The following is a 20844-nucleotide window of genomic DNA, read 5'->3' as shown; positions in this document are numbered from 1 at the left end:
GAAGTTTTTCTATAAATATACATACTAAGATTATTCCATATAGGAAGTATTTCTGAACATGTCATAAATACGTGCTGAATTGTTTCCACATTTTCCTTACAAAAAGTACATACATCATAAGAAATAACATTAATCTTTTTCAAATAATAGTTTGTTGGAAGAATTCTGTGAAGAATTCTGTATTGTAGCCACTGTATTGAAGTATCAGTTGTTGTCTTAAAACAAACTTTAAAAAAATCTTTCACAGAATCATTTATATCTAAGTGAAGTGATAGTTCAGTGTTCCATTTTTGAATTGCCTTTGGAACAATATCTTTACTATTAATGAGTTGATACAAAACTTTGGAACATTTTTCATTCAACAGTGTATATTCAAAATAAAAAGGAATAAATGGTGAAAAATCTTTACTCACATCAGATCTATTAACTGATATGGTCTTGAAAAACTTAGATATTGCACTGATAACACTATTAAATTGCATGGTACAAATATTTGTCAAGCTAAATTGCTTTTCAAAATCATGTTGTGATAAAAAAGTTCCATCATTATTCAAAAAGTCACTAACTATTTTTACACCATGTTCATACCACAATTTGACATAAATTGTTTTATTACCAACACATATATTTGTATTATACCAAACTGGCATAGAAAAGAATTTTTGCTTAAATATTATGTTATCCGAAGCTTGAAATATTGTTAAGTATGACTGAAATACATCTTTCCAGAAAACATTACTATGTTTCACAATATTATGCATATATTTGTCACCAAAATCAAGCATATTTTTTGTAACCTCATTGCCATGGATTTCAAAAAAGATGTCCATCCATGGTTTCTTATCTTTAAAAAGTCTCCTAATCCAGGAGCATTTTAATGACTTTAAAAAATTGTTAATTTCTAGCATTTTAAATCCCCCTTTTAAATAATCTTGGGTGATAATTTGTCTCTTCACTTTGTCAATCTTTGAATTCCATACAAATTCATAAAAAAGATTACTTAAAAAAGATAAAGTTTCTTTATCCGGGTTTGGGAGAGATATAAAAAGATGATTAAGCTTTGGATAAAGTAATGTTTTGGCTACAGTGACTCGACCAATGGGAGTGAGTATTCTCCTGTTCCACTGTTGTATCATAGCTTTAATTTTTGGTATTTGGATATCATAATTTAAGTTTTCTATTTTTTCCAAATCTACAGAAAATTCTATTCCCAATAAACTAAATGTTGTACATCCCCACACTAGTTTCCATCTAGTATGGTGATATACTTGCTTAGAAATTTTTTTAGCACCAATCCAAACAATTTTTGTTTTCGAGCTGTTGATATTTAGTCCTGAGAAAGTAGAAAAAAAATCTACAGTGTCAAGTGCAGCAAAACGTGAATTTGGTGAACCATCAAGTACTAAAGTTGTGTCATCTGCATATTGGATAATCTTTTGTTCCTTACTATTAACCACAATACCTTTGATACTTGTATTTTGTTTTATTAGAATTGCTAAAATTTCTGCACATAGAATAAATAAATATGGAGCAATAGGATCCCCCTGTCTACATCCTCTATATATATCAATCTGTTCTGAAAGGAAACCACACTGCAAGATTGATGCTTTGATCCGTGTATTTAAAATTTTAATCATGTAATCATATTTTCCCTAAAACCCAAATATTCTAAAACTTTATAAATAAACTTCCAAGATATGGAATCAAAAGCTTTCTCAAAATCTATAAGCACAAGTAAACCAGGTAAATTTTTTGTTTCAGTAAAAGACATTAGATCATAAACAAATCTGGTATTTTCTCCTATGTAACGACCTTTTATGAAACCAGATTGAGTTTCTGATATCAAATAATTTAAAACGGATTTAATTCTATAACTGAGACATCCTGATATTAATTTGTATAGTACATTCAACAAGGTAATTGGACGCCAGTTTTTCAGATATTGTCTGGGTTTGTCCCCTTTTGGTAGACATGTAATAATTCCTAGCCTTTGAGATATAGGGAGCTCTTTTTTAATAAAAATATGGTTAACCGCAGACACAATGTAATGTTTGAAATCCTTCCAGAAAAACTTAAAAAATTCAACAGTAAAACCATCACTCCCTGGAGATTTGTTATTTTTCATATTTTTCAACACATTATAAATCTCACTTTCCGATATATCGCCTTCAAGGGATATTGAAGTGGATGCATCTAACCTTGGAATGTCAGTTTTTATTATATCTTCAAGATTAATATCTAGAAGATCCGAGTCTTTCCAAGAAAAAAGAGATTCATAAAAAGTTTTGACCTGATGAAGGATACTGCTTTGATCATATATAGTGTTATTGTTGTGTGTTTCAACTTTTTTAATAGTTTTATTTAGAAAGTTTCGAGACTCTAGTGAGCAGAAATATTTGCTTGGTTTCTCTCCTTCTTCTACCCACTTAGCCCGGGATCTTATAATATGACCTTGTAACTTTTCTTTTCGAACTTTTTCAAGTTCAGACTTTTTTTTCATGCAAAAGCTCAAAATCAATATCAGACTGTGACTCAATATTCTCAATATCTTTCAGTAAGGTAATTTCAATTTTATCTCTTTCTTTCTTCTTAAATGAAGAATATGAAATTGTAATACTACGGATTTCCATAAGTAAAACTTCCAGAAAAATACTGTGATTTATATCATCATCATGTAGATATTGATCTTGGACTTTATGAATAGTTTGTTTAACCTTTTCAATGTAAGTTTTATCTGTCAGAAGACTGTTATTAAACTTCCATAACCCACGGCCTCTTACAAATTTATTAAATTTTAACTCTAAAAGTACTGCAGAGTGATCTGATCTATAACCAGGTTTAATAGAAATTGTTTCTACCATGTTTGACAGGCTTTCAGATATTAGTATATAATCAAGTCGGCCTTGTTTTAGAGGATTTCTTTTTCTCCAAGTAAATATTTTTTGGCTTGGATTTAGAATCCTATAGTAATCAACTAATTGTAAATCCTTCATCAGTTCAAGAACCTTGTCCCTTGCTTTTGGGTTATTAACATTGATATAGTTTTCTGTATCCAACACAGGATTTAAAGCAAGGTTAAAATCTCCACAAAGTATAAAATAGTCATTATCTAGGTTCAAAAAAATATCACGGACTTCTTCGTAAAAACATGGACTGTCATAATTTGGACCATATATGTTAATAATAGTAACACGATTCTCCTCGATGGTTATATCAATCGCTAAAAGATTTCCTTCATTATCTTTAATTTCATTGTGTATTTTAAATTCAAAATTATTGTTAAAAAGAAGACAGACACCTCTTGAGTTCGACCGAAATGAATTGAATATACATTTATATCCCCACTGCGTTTCAATAAATGGTTCAATTTCAGATGTAAAGTGTGTATCCTGTAAGCATAATATTGAATACCCTTGTTTCTTGTAAAAATTTAGTACGTCTTGCCTTTTAGAAGATGTATGTAAACCTTGACAATTCACTGATGCTATTTTTATCAAATCAGCCATTTATTGTTACATCAAAAAGAAATAAAAAGTAATAAGATAACTTATGTAAACAACAACATATCCTAAGTACCTTTTCAAAAATTATTCTTTCACCCAAACTCACACATCGCCATTTCACACACTTCCACACACAAAAGCGAAAGTTACACACGCAAAAACGAAAGTTACAAGATTTTATGTGCATTCCGATCCCGGTCACCCAAAATCGATCCCGATCGAAATGTCTTCACACAAGGCTCCGCTGGCACATCGCTGATATTTAATGCTTCACCTTCATGTTCACATTGTCAAATATGTCAAATCTGTGCCTTTTATTGTCTTTATCAAGAGCGAAAACTTTTCCATTGTACAACCATGCGGATTGAATTTGTGGGTTCTTGTTCAAATCGTGAATTAGTTTTGCGTTCATTGGGGTTATGTGGTCGTACATGGTGAAACATTTTTTGATTTCTTCTTTTGATCGGTTTTTGATGACTTTGACCTTAACTTCTGTGGACTTAAATTTTGCAATCACCGGTCTTATTCCCCGCGATTCCCTTGAGGCAATCTGTGTATCTCCAGCACATCGTTGGGGTCCAGAGCTACACCGGCCTTTTCTTTCAGAATGGTACATAGATCCATCCTAAGATTTTCGTCTTTTTTTTCTTTCCAACCCATGAACTTTATGTTATTTTTCTGGGAATATTGGAGGTTTTGGTTCGCCAGTTTTAAGGCGTCTACTGAAATTTCTTCGCACTCTTTAATAGTTTCTTTCAAAGATCTGAGTTCCTTATTCTGTTCATGTAATTTTTCGCGTAAAGTGTCGAAATCCAGATTGAAACCATCTGACACTTCTTTTACTTGACAGGCTTGAATGCTGAGTCTGGTTTCGGATGCTGGATAAAGTTAAGTTTTTAGGAACAGGTCACATGTTTAATAGATGATAGTACTATATCAAACTTGCATAGTTGATTTAACTGTAATATGAATGAATCGCAGAGGTAGCTTCAGATGCAGAGCTTGATCTCCATTATCAAGGATGCTAAAAAATAAATCTTAGTTATTACAGGTCCTAACTTCACCAAACTTGAATGGATGTTGTGTCTTATGATACAGATGCACCTGACAGGCATGGGTGTTGAATCTGAGCCATAGGTTGCGGATGCTTGAGTAGGTTAAGGTTTTAATTGCTAGTGCCCTCTGATGATGATGTCTTAGTTATTACTGGTCTGAACATCACCAAACTTGCATGGAGATGCGTGTTATGATACCAATGCACCTGATGGGCTTGAATGCTGAATCTGAGCCATAGGTTTCGGATGCTGGATGAGGTTTAGTTTTTTTGGAACAGGTCACATGTTTTATAGATGATAGCTTGCATAGTTGATTTAACTTTATTTTAAATTAAATGCAGAGGTTGCTTTATATGCAGAGCCTGATCTCCATTATCAAGGATGCTAAAGAAATCTCCTACCTCACTCAAACCAGCTCGATAGATAGATGTGTTTGTTGATAAATGATATAACATGATTCTTATGATATAGTATTGTATGATATGAAACAATATTGTTTGATATGATACAATAGGATGTCATATGTTATATTATAAAAAGTTATACAATACGATATGATATTGTATCAATTTTTTGGATATTTTATGATATGATATTGTATCATGATACTGTTATGTATAGTATTGTATATTATGATACAATATTGTATAATATTATATTGTATTTTTAATTTATTATTTTATCACATGATACAATTACATAAGATATTGCAAAATATTATATTGTATCCTATGATACAATATTGTATATTCTATAATATAATATCATACAATATTGTATAATATGATATTGGTTTCAGTAATATAGAATTATATCAGATGAAATTGTATTATATGATATTGTAATATTATATAATATTGTATCATACGATATTGTATGATATGATATTGGTTTATATGATATATTATCTTATCACATGAAATTGTATTATATGATATTGTAATATATATTATTGTGTCATATGATACAATATGTATAATATAATAATGTATTTTATAATATTTTGCTTTATCACATAATATTGTAGCATTTGATAAGATACAATGTTGGAATCAAATTATATTGTATTATATGATATAATATCATATAATGTATCAAATATGTTTCAGTGTCATTCAATACAATATCATACTATATTATACAATATAATATGTTTCAATGTTATGATGTATTATGTAATATGATATTGTAATATAATACTATATTGTATTATATTTTATGATATTGTATTATGTGATCAAATACAATAAGGTATAACACAATACAATGTCATATCATACATTACAATATCATATCTCATTATTGTTTATTACGGTATTTTATTGTTTTATATGATATATATTATAAATATGACATGATACAATAGTTAATTTTATATCATTGTATTGATTAACATATGAACATATGATTAACATAAAAAATTTTTATCAGATGATGTACGATATTTTGTCAAAACAGAATCCATGAATATCCAAGATCATAAAGTATGATTTTCATATAAAATGATAAAGGTGGTCTTATGAAGGTGATGTCTCATAATGGTGATGCTCCGTCTCGGTGAGCTTAGTAATCTATGATTACCTATGTTTGGTACTGAGGCCAGGGCTAATGGATTGGGAAAAATGCAACATTTTGATAGAAATTGGGAATTTTTTCCCTTGCTTAATGTACAGTCCCTTGAAAAAAAACCTAGGGTATATTGATAGGATTTTTTTTCTAATTATTTTAGAAATATAATTTTTTCAAAACTGGGAACATATGTGTATAATAATGAGGAGGAAAAAAGTTTATCCACAATGTGTAATACAAGTTTAAAAAGAAGATATAAAATTTCCCAAAAGTTTTTTTTGTAATTACTATATGCCAAATGACAAAGAAAAAAAAATGAAACAGTGTTTTAGAATTTTAAATAAGTTATCTTTTTTGTATATTAATGTAAAATTTGAACTATTTTTGTATTTATACCTTTTACAGATAAATGTTTCTTGATTGTGTTAGCTCAATGACAATATTTATAAAATCAGTCTCTGTACTTCTGTGTATTTGGGGTATTAGTCAAACCCTTTTACCCAATTACTACCGTTCTGTTAAACATTTCTATAATAATTTGACCATTTATTGCAGAATTATAAACTATTAACGCTATAAACTATTACACTATCTGTAATATCAGGATTAAAAGTAATAAACATCGTTTTTTAAAATTACACTGTCTCTGTCTTAAGCCCACGGTCCCCGGGGACCATGATTTGAACAAACTTGAATCTACACTACCCGAAGATGCTTTCATTTTAATTTGAGATTCCCTGGCCTAATAGTTTTTGAGAAGAAGATTTTAAAGATTTTCTCAATATATTCCTTTGTGAAATTTGATTCCCCTATTGTGGCCCAAGAAGCTTCACAGAGCTTTTATGACTGCTGAACATACATGATATATATTAAGAATTAGAATAATTTTCTCTTAAATTACATTATTAATTTTAGGCAATCTCAAATTGGGAAAAAAACCACTCAATTTTGGAAAAAAGATGCCTTTTTCACATTGGGAATGGGGCCAAATATCGGCTCCAATTAAAGAGAATCGAGTCAGGCCTGTCTCCATTATCAAGAATGCTAAAAAAATCACCTACCTCATTCAAACCTGCTTGATAGATAGATGTGTTTGTTGTAAAATGATAGAACATGATTCCTATGATAAAGTATTGTATTATATGATACACTATTGTTTAATGTGATACAATATAATATCCTATGTTATATTGTAAAAAATTATGATACAGTAGAGTGTATCAATTTTTTGATATTTTATGATATGATATTGTATTATGATATTGTTATGTATAGTATTGTATATTATGATACATTGTTATATTCAGTAGTTTATTCTCACTATAAAACTCTATATAGACAAATAGTCAATAACTGTAATATTAGCTCGTCCGAAAAATATTGACCAGCTAGGAATAATATCTAGAGAACATTCCCTCTATTTCAAATACCGTATTTTTCCGACGATTAGTCGGTATTTTTTTTCTCTGAAGCAGAGCACCCGACTTATCGTCTTGTTCGACTTGTCGTAGGTTCGAGGGCAGAAAATTGTTAAAAATAGCATTAAAAATCTTGGTTTTAATCTTCTTGAGTTGGCTGTGTGATTGAAAATTACATTGTTGAATTCACTGTTCATCTTTAATAATCATCATTTTCACTCATCTGTTAACAATAAAATACATAATAATAACAGTTATTAAAAAATGGTACATTGTCTTTAATCAATTAAAAGTTTTACCGTTCCGTTTTTATAAACACATCGTCACATGGTTCTATGTATCACTAGACTAGTAGGAAGATAACATTGCGTAGTAAAATTGAAACCAAATTTGAATGGAAGAAAATATTGCAGTAGGTCCGGGGGATGTTTTTTAAATTTAATCATTTTATTAGTAAAGAGTTGTTAGTGGAAAATATTATATACTTTTGTGAAATCCGGTAATCTGATTGGTCAATACGAAGTCATTATTTTTTTATAATGACTGCTGAAAGCGAATATTGACTCGCACGAGCTGTCTCGTTTTCACTTTCGCTTCAGTCAAATATGGTGTCGAATACGAAAGCTCGCAGGTTTGCGAGTTTCAGTGAGGAAGATTTGAAAGAAATAGTAAACAACTCTGAGGCCGAGAATACCAAAAAATTAACAAGGATAGCTGTAAACGTTTTTCGGGAATATTTACTTTCTAAGCAAATCAGTGCAGAATTCGAAGGCCTATCGTGTGAAGAACTGGATCGTCTGCTTGGGAGATTTTATGTTGAACTTCGAAATAACAAAGGGGAGATGTACAAAAAAACCACTCTGTTATCATATCGTCAGGGTATACAGAGATTTTTGCAATCTATTCGACCAGACGTTGACATTATCAAGGGTCCATTATTCCGAGAGTCAAACAAATTTCTCAAAGGTAGGACTTCCGATTTCATTTAATTAATACTATCAGCTCATATTAATTTCCCGAATTATCTAGTCATTGAGCATACTCGTTTCAATATTTGATTATGAGGTATATTTAGAGGATTTAAAACTGTATTTATTTCTTGACAACAAATAAAGGGATGACAATGGAGTTGAAGAGGCAGGGGCAGGCTAACGCTTCGTGTCGGGCAATATTTCGTCACTCGGGGGCTAGTATAATCAATATTGCCCTCAACCCCAGTCAATATTTGTATAATATTGTATAATATGATATTTTACTATTTATTAAGGTCTTCCGTTTCCAACGAAAGACCTTATAGTGATTGTAATGTTTCTTTTTATTATTAAGGTCTTCCGTTTCCAAAGGAAGACCTTATAGTAATTGTAATGTTATTAAGGTCTTCCGTTTCCAACGTAAGACCTTATAGTGATTGTAGTGTTTCTTATTATTTTCCTTTTTTTTGTCCACAAGATTTCTCAGAGATGGCTGGATAGATTTTCTTGAACTTTTCAGGACTGATAGAGAGTTATAATATCTTGAGGCGTTTTTTCATTTTGTCAAAATTTATTTCCGGTCATCCGTTTTCTGTCCCGCGTCAAAAAACCTTTTTCCCTGGAGATCTCAGAATTGGCAAACACTTGAAAATTGTGGGATGATAAGCCTATATTTGTAGATGTGTTTAAACTATTTTGTTTTGTTCGTTGTAACTTCCGGTCGTCACTGGAAGCACTTAAATTAAATTTCTTTTCCATCGAATAAATATATAAGTATAAATCTATACATAGGTTATCTTTGCGATGTTTAATCAAGAATAAAATTCTACTTCCGGTGAGATATCTCAATTATCTCAGGTAGCTTTTTTAAATGACATTTTGTACCCACGAAATCTCAAGAACTATAAGTGATCAAAGCACGAAACTTTCATGGATGAAAGACATTTGATTGAAGATGTGTTTAATTGGTTTCATTTTGTCTGCCGTCACTTCTGGTCCACATAGGAAGAGTTTAAACAAATCGAGCTGTTCATCAGTTTAACTGTTTTCCTTTGATATTTGTAGTTAGCTCGATAAACAAAAATGTACAAAAGGCAAGTATACAAGAAATATTTAATACAATTTACATTGAGCACTTCTGTTTGTCCGTTTCCTGTCCCCAGACAAAAAACCTCATTTTGAGGAGATTTCAAAAACGGTGACGACTTGAACAACTAAACTTTGTGGGATGATAGACCTATGTATTTATATGTGTTTACACTGTTTTGTTTTATTTGGTGTAACTTCTGGTCGACACAGGAAGTACACCCAATTTTGGTTTTTTAAATTTTTTTATTATCTAACATGATAGAAACATTTTAGCAATAGAAATACAAATGGTCATATACTCGTGGTTAAATAAACGAAAAAATTCTACTTCCGATGAGACATCTCAAACTTCTCAGGTAGATTTCTTATTCAAGAACTTTGTACCCGTGAGATCTCAAAAAACTGTAAGAGATCAAGATACAAAACTTGATATGGATGATAGACATTTGTTCAACATGTGTTTAACGGTTTTTGATTTGGTCGTCCGTCACTTTCGGGAAAGCCATGTTTAAAATCCCTTGGTGTAAATCATGTGACCGGCCAAATTGGCTGCCTAATGCATGTCGACTGTACAGTTTCGGATCAAAATACGATGACCACTGACCGCATTAGACAGGTGGCTGTTCTTTAGGGAGCAATTATATAGGATTTTTCATTGGGAGGAAATAAAATGACCGCATACGAAAGGTGACTGCTTAGTAGGGGTGGCCGCTTTGGCAGTTTTGACTGTATTTTTTTTAATTTTGACTCCATTAAGCTCATTTTATCATGCCTATTGTTGCTCAGGTGAGTGGGAATGCATTGTTAAAAATGAACAGGTTTTTTGAGTGCAGGAAGATTAAAGCAATATTTATGATTTGATTTACCTTATTTATTACTGTGGTTTCATCAATATTCGTTGAATACCAATTTTCCTGGATTTCGTTAAGTTTTATCTATGAAGTTAAATGTTCATTGAAATGCAATTGCTTCTAACGATTTGTATTTGATAGTCATTGGCTACGAATTTATGTATCCTTGAAACTGTGAATTTCACTTTATCCATGAAAATTGATACCCTTGAATATTAATGAAACCACAGTATGAAAATTGGATCGATAATTTGGACGACTTGATAAGATCAATACTCAACTTACAAATGTTCTTTACAATTTTTATTCAACAGTAATGAAAGAATTGGACCATTTATCAATTCATTCCTTTTGATGAAGATGCAAAAATTTTCATGCAAGCATGATTACTTTTGAGCGCTTTAAATACATTATTAATGCCTGCACATCATTGACTTTTAAAGAATCTCGATTTTTTTCACTTTTAAGGGTTTGTATTATACACAGGTGCATGCCATATACAAGACTTTACAGTAAGAATGTTACTAAAATGGATCATAACATTTACTTTTAGGATCAGCTGAAAGTGATGAGAATGCAGAGGTGTTTTTCCAAAGGGTGACTATTTTTTCCTATCTTTCTTATCGTACACCAGGACCAATACTGGGGCTTGGAAAGGGTTCAAATTTCAGGAAAGAAATATAAAAAAATATAAAAAAACAATCTCAAGTTTACAATGCTACAAATAGTGATATTAATATGCAAACATCCTAATATATAAAGGAAGGAGTCTAATCTGGTTTTTGAATTGTCAGAACTCAAAAGTTTCATCAAATGTTCATTAAATCAAAATGAAAGGAATTAAAATTTCAATTTTTTCTTTCTTTTTGACATTTTTTACATGTAAAAGTCAGAAATATTTTATTATTGGAAGCAAAGAAAAAATACCAAAATATTTTCAAAATTTAGGAAAATTAAAGGAAATGCAGGCTAAGCAATATAGATTTTAGTTTGAATATTTATTTCAGTTTAGTAGTGTAAGCTGATAGACATTCTGATATTTTATCATTTCATTGAAGAATAGAAACTTCATAACTGCAGATAACTTCATTTATCATCCTATAAGTTGAGAAAAAAAAAAGGTAGTGACATTGACCTGATCTTAATGAGAAAACAAGGCAGTCAAATTTGATTAAACTCATTCAATCATTTGGTTATTAGATCTGTTTGACGGTGTAAAAATTTAATGAATTTCTTAATATATGAAGTATGTGTGATAACGAGAAGACCTTCCTTAGTTAAATTGATGGTCAATTTGTTAGAGAAAAGTTATCAGCTATAACTAACTGTAAAAGATATAAAAAAAATTATTCCTTTTCTTGACAGGTTATGGGTGAAAGCAAGACACAAATCACTTGGCCTTCAAAGTTAAAAATTGGTGCAAAGTCAAAAAAAGGTATGATATTGAACAAAACAATGAGGCAGAAATTGGTATCCTTATCCAAGCATACCCTGGATGTGGTGGATGAGGGACATTCTTGGAGTACAGCCGGAGGCTGATCGATGGATATCAATAGCATATTTCTCGACCAATTATGTGCGGGCTCGCTATTCAAAGAATTCAAAACCCATGTGACATCACTAGTAAAATAACCACCACCCTGCTTAAAACACTCATAATTTAAAGCAAATTTATTGTCAATGCACAAGTATCAAAAGAGGCGGGGAATATAAATTCATATGTACTAATCCATATCATTCTCACATGGGTGAAAAATTTGATACTCCTCAGCCTCTGGCTGTACTCCAAGAGTGTCCCTCATCCATCACATCCAGGGTATGCTTGGATGAGGGGCCCATTCTTTTCATATAGCCTTCGGCATATCAGAGTATTAATAGCATGTTTAAAGAATTGAGAAGAAATTGAACCAAAATGTGTATTGGGAAAGAAAAAACATCAAGCTTAATTTAATACACCATTCATTAAAGAGTTACAGAATTAATATTATTTTCAATGTCTCTGAAATAAAATCTCCCGAAATTCTTTGATAAGGACCAGTTTCCAGTGTTCAAAATGTTTGATAATGAGACACTAATTCTCAGAGCTGCAGAGGGGGATGCTCTGCAAATTGAATGTGCCTTAAACGTACTAATGTCTATACCTGCACTTTCCATCATACATTTAATCCACCCAGCTACAGTACTTATGGAAATTTTATCAAAGGTCTTGAAAGAGATGAGGAGTTGGTTACATTTACGATTTTTGCTTGTTCGTTTGATCTACTTCCATAAAGTATGCACAACACAAATTTTTTTCATCCTTGAATCTTTCAAAAGTAATAGAAAAAGACTTTCCTGGTCTAGATGTCTTAAGTAATGATAAAAAATAAAAAACAAAAAACAAGTCTATCTGAACTTTAACTCATGTTCTTAATATTCAAGTTTACAAGATTTGTGCTCTAGCTGCTGTTGATAAAGCTTAAAGTGTACATAACTTCCAGGTAAGATGCTTCATGTCTAAAGAATTTAATTCATAAACAGAGTGAAATAACATGTGAACCACGCATTATATCCAGACTTCGCCTAGATTTTACGTTTGTAAAATCACCTGCAAGGTACCCGCATTTGCGCCAAGAAAAATATAAGTGTTTTAAACATGGGGGTGTTATTTATATTAGTGATGTCACGTGGTTTTTTAATTCTTTGAAAAGCAAGCTCACATAATTGGTCGAGAAATATGCTATTTACACCCCAATATTCTGAAAGCTGTATGAAAAGAATGTGTCCTTTTTAGGCCACCTGAGCCGAAGGCTCAAGTAAGCTTTTCTAATCAAAATTTGTCTGTTGTCTGATGGTGGTGTTGTTGTTATCATAATCTTTTAGATTTTCATCTTTTTTCATTGGGCCAATTTCAACCAAACTTGGCACATATCAGACTTAGCTTTCAAGTGTGTTCAAATAAAGGACCTTCCCTTTTAAAGGGGATGATTTAAAATTATTGAAAATTTGTTGGCATTTTTAAAAAATATCTTCTTCACAAAAACCAATTAGCCAGAAAAGCTGTAACTTGTATGGAAGCATCCTCAGGTAATGTAGATTCATGATCCCCAGGGTTAGGGTGGGGCCACAATGGGGGTTGAATTTTTACATATGAATATATATAGAAAAAGCTTTAAAAAAACAATTGGCCAGACAAGCTGTAACTTGTGAAGCATCCTAGTGTAGGTTCAAGTTTTTTTAAATCATGATCCCCAAGATGTAGGGTGGGGCCACAATGAAAGGGGGGGGGGCAAATTTTTACAAAGTAATAATTTTAGAAAAAATCTTCTAAACTCTTCTTTTTAAAAACTAATTGACTAGAAAAGCTATAGCTTGTGTGGAAGCATCATTATGTAGTGTAGAATCAAGCTTATTCAAATCATGACCCCCAGGGTTAGGGTGGGGCCACAATGGGGGTTAAATTTTTAAGATTATACTTTATTTTCTGGGGGGCATAGGACAGTATTTTTTTCTCTGATGAGCGAGCCTCAGATTATCCCTTGGCTTAGCTTATCATAGGCTCAAAATTGAAAAAATTACAGTAAAATACAAAGTCCACTGTTTTTATCCATTGTAGCAGTTTATTGTGAAGTTTGATTTTTTTCATCCGTTTGAATTATTTTTGATGGTTGTCCTGTAAATAATTTTTGAAATGACGTCGTAAGTTATAAAATGTACGAGGTATTTCTTTACAATCCAAATCAAAAGAAAATCTTTTTTTTTTCCATATCCATCATATAAACCAAGTGTCCGTGTATAAACCCTGCGTAGTAAAAAAGAAAACAAAACCATGTGGAATGTAATATGACAGAATTTTTGTGAATTATTTCATGGCTGCGTTTGTGGGAATCGCTGGTCTTGAGTGTAGAATAAATCAAATGCTTTGTTTTTTTACAATTATCAAAGACAAAACATTGCCTACATAGTTGTCAAGAAATAAAAAATTAAACAGCAAAATACTATATGTGAGTTTTATGAATTTATTGGTGATAATGGCCACTGCTGCTTGATATTAGAATGAATACAGAATACAAGGTGAACCTCGGGACCAGCTGTTCACCTGTAAAAAATTATACCCTATTCATTTATACTGAAACATTTTATATAAACCTTAAAAGTCCATGTGAGCACTTCTGGTAAGCTGAAATGTTCGCCAAGAGACTATGCAGGCACTACAAAGACTGCGCCACAAGTAGAGCTAACCTAATAAAACCAGTAAACATCCGAAGTACAAAAACAAAAATACTTAGCGCAAGTAGGGTAGAGCCACCAAAAGATATATGGGGTCAAGTCATCAATCAGTGAGCACCCTCAAAATCAACAAAATAAATAAATAAGAACAGTGGGGAGTCGCATCATCAATCAGCACCCTCAAAATCAATTAAAAATCAAAGTACTGAGAGTACTGAAAGACGGGGTCTTGAAAGTTTGAATTTGTAATTGTCCTGGATTTCCTCGAATATGCTTCCAAAATTTATGAGTTTGAATTAGTTGTTACAATCTATGTTAATTCGGCTTTTTTGCAATTGTCTGATACCTAGTCTAAATTTTACTCAATCCCGCCCTTCATAATTATAGAAAATTGACACAATGGTATATTATGTAAAATAAGACCCCAAGGAAAATTTTTAAAAATTACTACTAACCGGGAAAATCAAACAACCATATCAAAGTAGATAATTTTAATCATGAGATTTATTCAATTTTGTGATCCAAGGGAAAATCCACAAGTCGGACGGTAGCTGTAATAAAAGTTTTATGAAAACCCCGAAAACTCTGAAACTGCTGAATTAAGAAACAAAGTGAACATTTGTATGCCAATAACAAAACAGGCACCTGACGTTAAAAATATTTTTTTTACAATAAGATTCCAAGAACTTTGACAATAAAAGGATTTGTCACGGTCGCCATTTTGATTTTTAAGACCGACTTATCTGACACGATTGTCTTCATTTGCGATTCATGCAGAATTAATAGGTAAAAATAAATCCGTTCGCCAATTTCTACTTTTTAGCTCACCTGAGCTGAAAGCTCAAGTGAGCTATTCTGATCACATTTCTCTTTGTCTGTCCGTCTGTCTGTAAACTTTTCCCATTTTCAACATCTTCTCAAGAACCACTGGTCCAATTTCAACCAAACTTGGCACAAAGCATCCTTAGCCTAAGGGGATTCTAAGTTGTGAAAATTATGGACCACGCCCTTTTGCAAAGGGAGATAATTAGGAATTTATGAAAATTTTCGAGAAATTTTCAAAAATCTTCTCATGAACCATAAAACCAGGAAAGCTGAAACTTGTGTGAAAGCATCCTCAAGTAGTGTAGATTCAAAGTTGTGAAAATCATGACCCCCGGGGGTAGGATGGGGCCACAATGGGGGGGGGGGGTCGAAGTTTAACATAGGAATATATAGAGTACATCTTTAAAAATCTACTTCTTAGAAACTAATCAGCCAGGAAAGCTGAAAGTTGTGTGGAAGCATCCTCTGGTAGTGTAGATTCAATGTTGTGAAAATCATGACCCCCGGGGGTAGGGTGGGGCTACAATGGGGGGTCGAAGTTTTACATAAGAATATACAGAGTAAATTTTTAAAAATCTTCTTGTCAGAAACTAATCAGCCAGAAAAACTGAAACTTGTATGAAAGCATCCTCAGGTAGTGTAGATTCAAAGTTGTGAAAATCATGACCCCCGGGGGTAGGATGGGGCCACAATGGGGGTCACAGTTTAACATAGGAATATATAGAGTACATCTTTAAAAATCTTCTTCTCAGAAACTAATCGGCCAGGAAAGCTGAAAGTTGTGTGGAAGCATCCTCAGTTAGTGTAGATTCAAAGTTGTGAAAATCATGACCCCTGGGGGTATAGTGCAACATGTTTTGTTAAGATGCTCTGCATTTTCAGTCTAAACAGAGATTGTTTTTGCTGCTAGAAATACATGTATATAGCTATATAGATATTATAAAAAATAAATTGTGCTCTTTCTTTGTTTTAGTGCATGTTTCCTCTGTTTTAATTGTTTACAATTTTCTCTTAACTAACCATATTCAGCTGTGTCAAGTTTTGAATTATAAGCAAGATACAGAGCTTTGCTCACAGACTTGAGGCCATTCTTTTGTTCATTCTGAATAGGAAATACCAAGTTTAAAAATCTTAAGTTGAATGTAATTAACTCGTGTGAACAAAAAATTGACTCAGACCAAGCAAAATTGTTTGTTCTGTATCTTGCTTATAATTCTACGATTGACGCTGAAATTTTGATTTTTCACTAGAAATGTCTCACTTCACTTATTCCTGTTTGCTCCTTGGGAAGCATAGGGCAGCAACCCCTCCTCGCCAGTGGACTCTGTTTTGGGCAACTTTCTTTAACTGGGCCCAGGTGAAGCCTGCCTCTTTTGCCTCTGACTCTACAGATCTTCTCCAGGTTTGCCTAGGTCTCCCCACCTTCCTCTTTCCCTGTGGGTTCCAATCCAGTGCCTGTCTTGTGATGTTTTCTGGGGATTTACGTAGAATGTGGCCTATCCATCCACATTTCCTCCTTTTTATTTCAATGTGGATGGGATCTTGTTTGGTCTTTTCCCATAGGCTTGTGTTTGATACAGTGTCTGGCCATCTGATGTTAAGAATATGGCAGAGACATTTGTTGACAAAACACTGGAGTTTGTTATTGATCGTTTTTGTTACCTTCCAGTTCTCCGAGCCATACAACAGGACTGATTTTACGTTTGTATTAAAGATTCTTATTTTGGTGTTGATGGAGAATGAATTTGAATTCCAAATTTGATGTAGGGTGTTGAATGCATGTCTTGCCTAGTTGGTACGACTTTTAACGTCGTTGTCAGCGCCCCCGTCCTTGCTGACAATGCTCCCAAGATAGGTAAATTTGTCTGTTTCTCTGATGTTCTCTCCATTTAACTGGATTGGTGTATTCTGTTTGTTGTTCATTCTCATCACCTCTGTCTTTTTAATGTTTATTTTTAGGCCAGTCTTTTCTGCTTCTGCTGCGAGGCGTGACAATTTCTCCTGTGCATGTTGTTGTTTGTGGGATAGCAGGTCAATGTCATCTGCAAAATCCAGGTCCTCGAGGTGTTTGGTGAAGGTCCATTGGATTCCAGTCTTGTTGCCTTGTGTTGTTTTCTTCATGATCCAATCAATAACAATTAAAAATATTGTTGGTGAAAGAATGCAGCCCTGCCTTACTCCTGTTTCTACTTTGAATGGATGTGTTTGTTTTCCATTGTGGATTATGTGACATGTGGCATCGTCGTACAGGTTTCTAATGATGCTAATGAACTTCGGTGGTATTCCATAATGTTCCATTAGCGTCCAGATGGTTGACCTATTCACACTGGCAAAAGCTTTTTCAAAGTCCACAAATGTTGAATATAGTGGATACTGCCACTCAATAGACTGCTCTATGATGATTCGAAGGGTGGCAATTTAGTCTGTGCATGATCTGTTCTGGCGAAACCCTGCTTGCAGAAATGTCTCACTAAACTTCTTTAGTTATTAGTTCTATTGGTACATTTTTAAAACCCAATAATGACTTGAGATTACGACAATCTGTTGCACGTCTTGGACCGTCATAAGATAAAGAAAGCTCCTGCGAGAACCCATGTATTACATGATCTGTGATACATTAATGGGAGTAGATGCTATTTTATGGACGTCTAAATGACTGGATTGGTTTTGGGGTGTTGGTGGCTGATGGTGAGAAGACTCTGCTCGATGACTGTTGCGTGTTTGACCTTGAAGCAAAATCATTTGTGGGAGGCTTTAAAAGGTGACATTTGGTGGAGGGGTGGTTGAGTGAGCAACGGAAACATTGGTGTTTATAGGGGCAAGGCCTTCTTTGACAGACACCCCCCCCCCCCCCCCCCACAACACTTGCCTATTTGCTCGATATTGTTTCTAGGGGAAAGTAGTGGGGCTTGCATGTACAACAACCATAACTCTTGGTCGACCATTGCAAAAGACATATTGGGGTTTTGCTCCTTTTTTAAGCAAAACTGACGTCATAGTCATGCCACCCAGGGCCTGGTGACCTGTTAGCTCACTAAACGGACAGTATGAATTTATTTGAATAACGCAGTGGTGCATTCAGGGTGTGCTGCAGCATAAATTGATGAATATATGATAAATGAATCTGTCCAGGTTTGGATTGACAAGTTTGGCCTTTGGTTTGCCGGCCATAGCAAGGCTGCCATCCCGTACCAACAGAAATTGGGTTTCATCGTCGGGATGAGAAGCATTTGGCCGCAACTTAGCTAAGTTGACATACTGCTCATTTGATATCTGAATTTTTTATTTTGTTGGGCACATTATAGCCTTACTCAGACCTGTAGCTGACCACTTGGCCTGATTGATAGCCAATTTTCCCAGAGCCTGAGAGAAATCTAAAATTCCATTACCTGAATTTTTTATCGAAGGTAAGATCAGGCTCCGTGGAACTTGATGGGGTGGCGCCTCTGTCTAAGTCAGCCGATATGGCCTCGGCTAACTGTCTTAGTTGGGTGTCGCTTGTGTGCACCAGAATTTTCCCGCCATCGCTTGGTGCAGATTGTGTCCCCACAGTCTCACCGCCTGTGGACTGGACATGGGCGTCAGTGGTTTGTCTTATCTGGTCAGGGACTTCAGAGCCACCATCTTGCCATGTTTTGACTTTTGTTAACAGGGGTCGACACTTATGTATTAGTCCTGCCGGACTAGTGTCTGTTAACTTTAACTAGTCCCCAGGCAATTTTATTAGTCCGTCAAAAATAAATGAAATGCATTACCGTATTTTGTCTAATATAAAACACTGTTTTTTATTAGAATTTGTAAGAAGGGGTGGGTATCATACATCACAAGGAACTTTTTGATGTTTTTTTCTTACAGGTTAATCACTGGCTTAGTTATATTGTACTATTCAGTACATAGCAAGAAGCTGCGTATTCACTATCTCCTTGTACATGGTAGAAGCCGCCATTACAGTTGTTAAAAATAGATCTGTGCAATAGATCAGGGCGTTGAGTTACCATGTTCTTTTTGTTATTTAAGTTCTTTAAAAATCAGGTATAAATAATAAGCAATTTAAGACAAATGATTTAAACACAATTCATTTAAATTAAACAACAAGAAATTTCCTTTCACCTTTCAGTTTATTTTTTTTTAAACACCTAAGCGTCTCTATCGAAACCAGGGTTGTTGTGAACATGGTGAACATGTGTGCTCGTTACCTATTTTCTCAGACATCCCCTTAGGGCATAAAAATTATCTAATCACCCATAACATTCTGCATACCTCTGTTGTTTTTCACTCGGTAACTCTATAATCACCAAAATGTATCATATATCAATTTACTGTAAAAATAAAGTCAGCGTTTTCCAGGAAGTTGTCGACAGTTGCAGTGGCTTTGCAACATCGATAATTTACACAATTTTTTAAGCAGATTTTTTTATTAGTCCAACCGGACTGATTAGATAGAAATTTTGTTAGTCCGACTCAAAATCGATTAGTCTGTGACTAACGGACTAAGGTTAATGTCGAACCCTGGTTAAGGCATCGCTCAGAGGTAGGAGTATGAGTATATGGAATCAGATATAAGTACAAACTATGAAATTTGCAGTAAAAACAATTAAATTACATGTAGCTTACGTAATGACACCTAAAACAAATATAAACACATTGAGCTCCGAATAATACTGGAATAAGCTTATAAAATGTTTAAAAATATTAATTGCGCATTAGTCTGATAAAAAGGAATGCATGTCTTACCCTTTCAAATTCAAAGTGGCGACTGATGGGATGATCTGCAGGGAGTCTGTGACATGACATTTTCAAGCTTGACCAGCCAAGGGATGGAGGGTTATTATTATGGCGAAAATATTTAGCTTTGATAGACCGATTTAACTTTGATGAGTTAAATCCAATTAATTTCAAGTTAGATGAAATAATGGTATTCTTGTGTCGTATGTACATACAAGGGTGTGTTCCTTCTCCCAAGGTTCACGTGTCAGGAAAAAAAGTATCGACCTAATTTCCGAAAAATACAGTACTTAATTAATAAATGGAAAAGAATACAAATTAAATATTTTCTGTGTGGTATTTTGTTTTCTCATTCATAGTGATTACATGGGATAGTTCTATTTGAATATGAAACCACATGTTGAGCTGATGGACGCTATACATGTACCTTGTATTTACAAGTAGCTTTCAAAGTAAAACTTAATTGATCAAATAAAATTTAGCAATAAGGTAAATATAAAAATGTTTGGTAAAATATTATACTTAGTCTATCAGACAACATACCTGTCAACATTCCAAATATTTTTGGGGGGAGAAAACACTCGACGACCTTTTTTGATAGTAGAAAGTCATTGCGCGTTCTTTTAGTT

General features: G+C 33.3%; 1 protein-coding gene across 1 annotated transcript in view; it reads left to right on the top strand.

The window, feature by feature from the left end:
* Positions 1-20844, top strand: part of LOC105325916 (protein bicaudal C homolog 1-A) — a 294873-nt gene that overhangs the window by 24562 nt on the left and 249467 nt on the right. Inside the window, exons 2-3 of the mRNA XM_034458287.2 lie at positions 11010-11053; positions 11822-11891. Coding sequence (XP_034314178.2) covers positions 11010-11053; positions 11822-11891 — 114 coding nt within the window. The remainder of the gene's footprint in view (positions 1-11009; positions 11054-11821; positions 11892-20844) is intronic.

Source organism: Magallana gigas, chromosome 7 (assembly GCF_963853765.1).
Source record: "Magallana gigas chromosome 7, xbMagGiga1.1, whole genome shotgun sequence".
Lineage (NCBI taxonomy): Eukaryota > Metazoa > Mollusca > Bivalvia > Ostreida > Ostreidae > Magallana > Magallana gigas.
The sequence above is the reverse complement of the archived record's forward strand: the minus strand, read 5'-3'. Positions and strand labels throughout refer to the sequence as shown.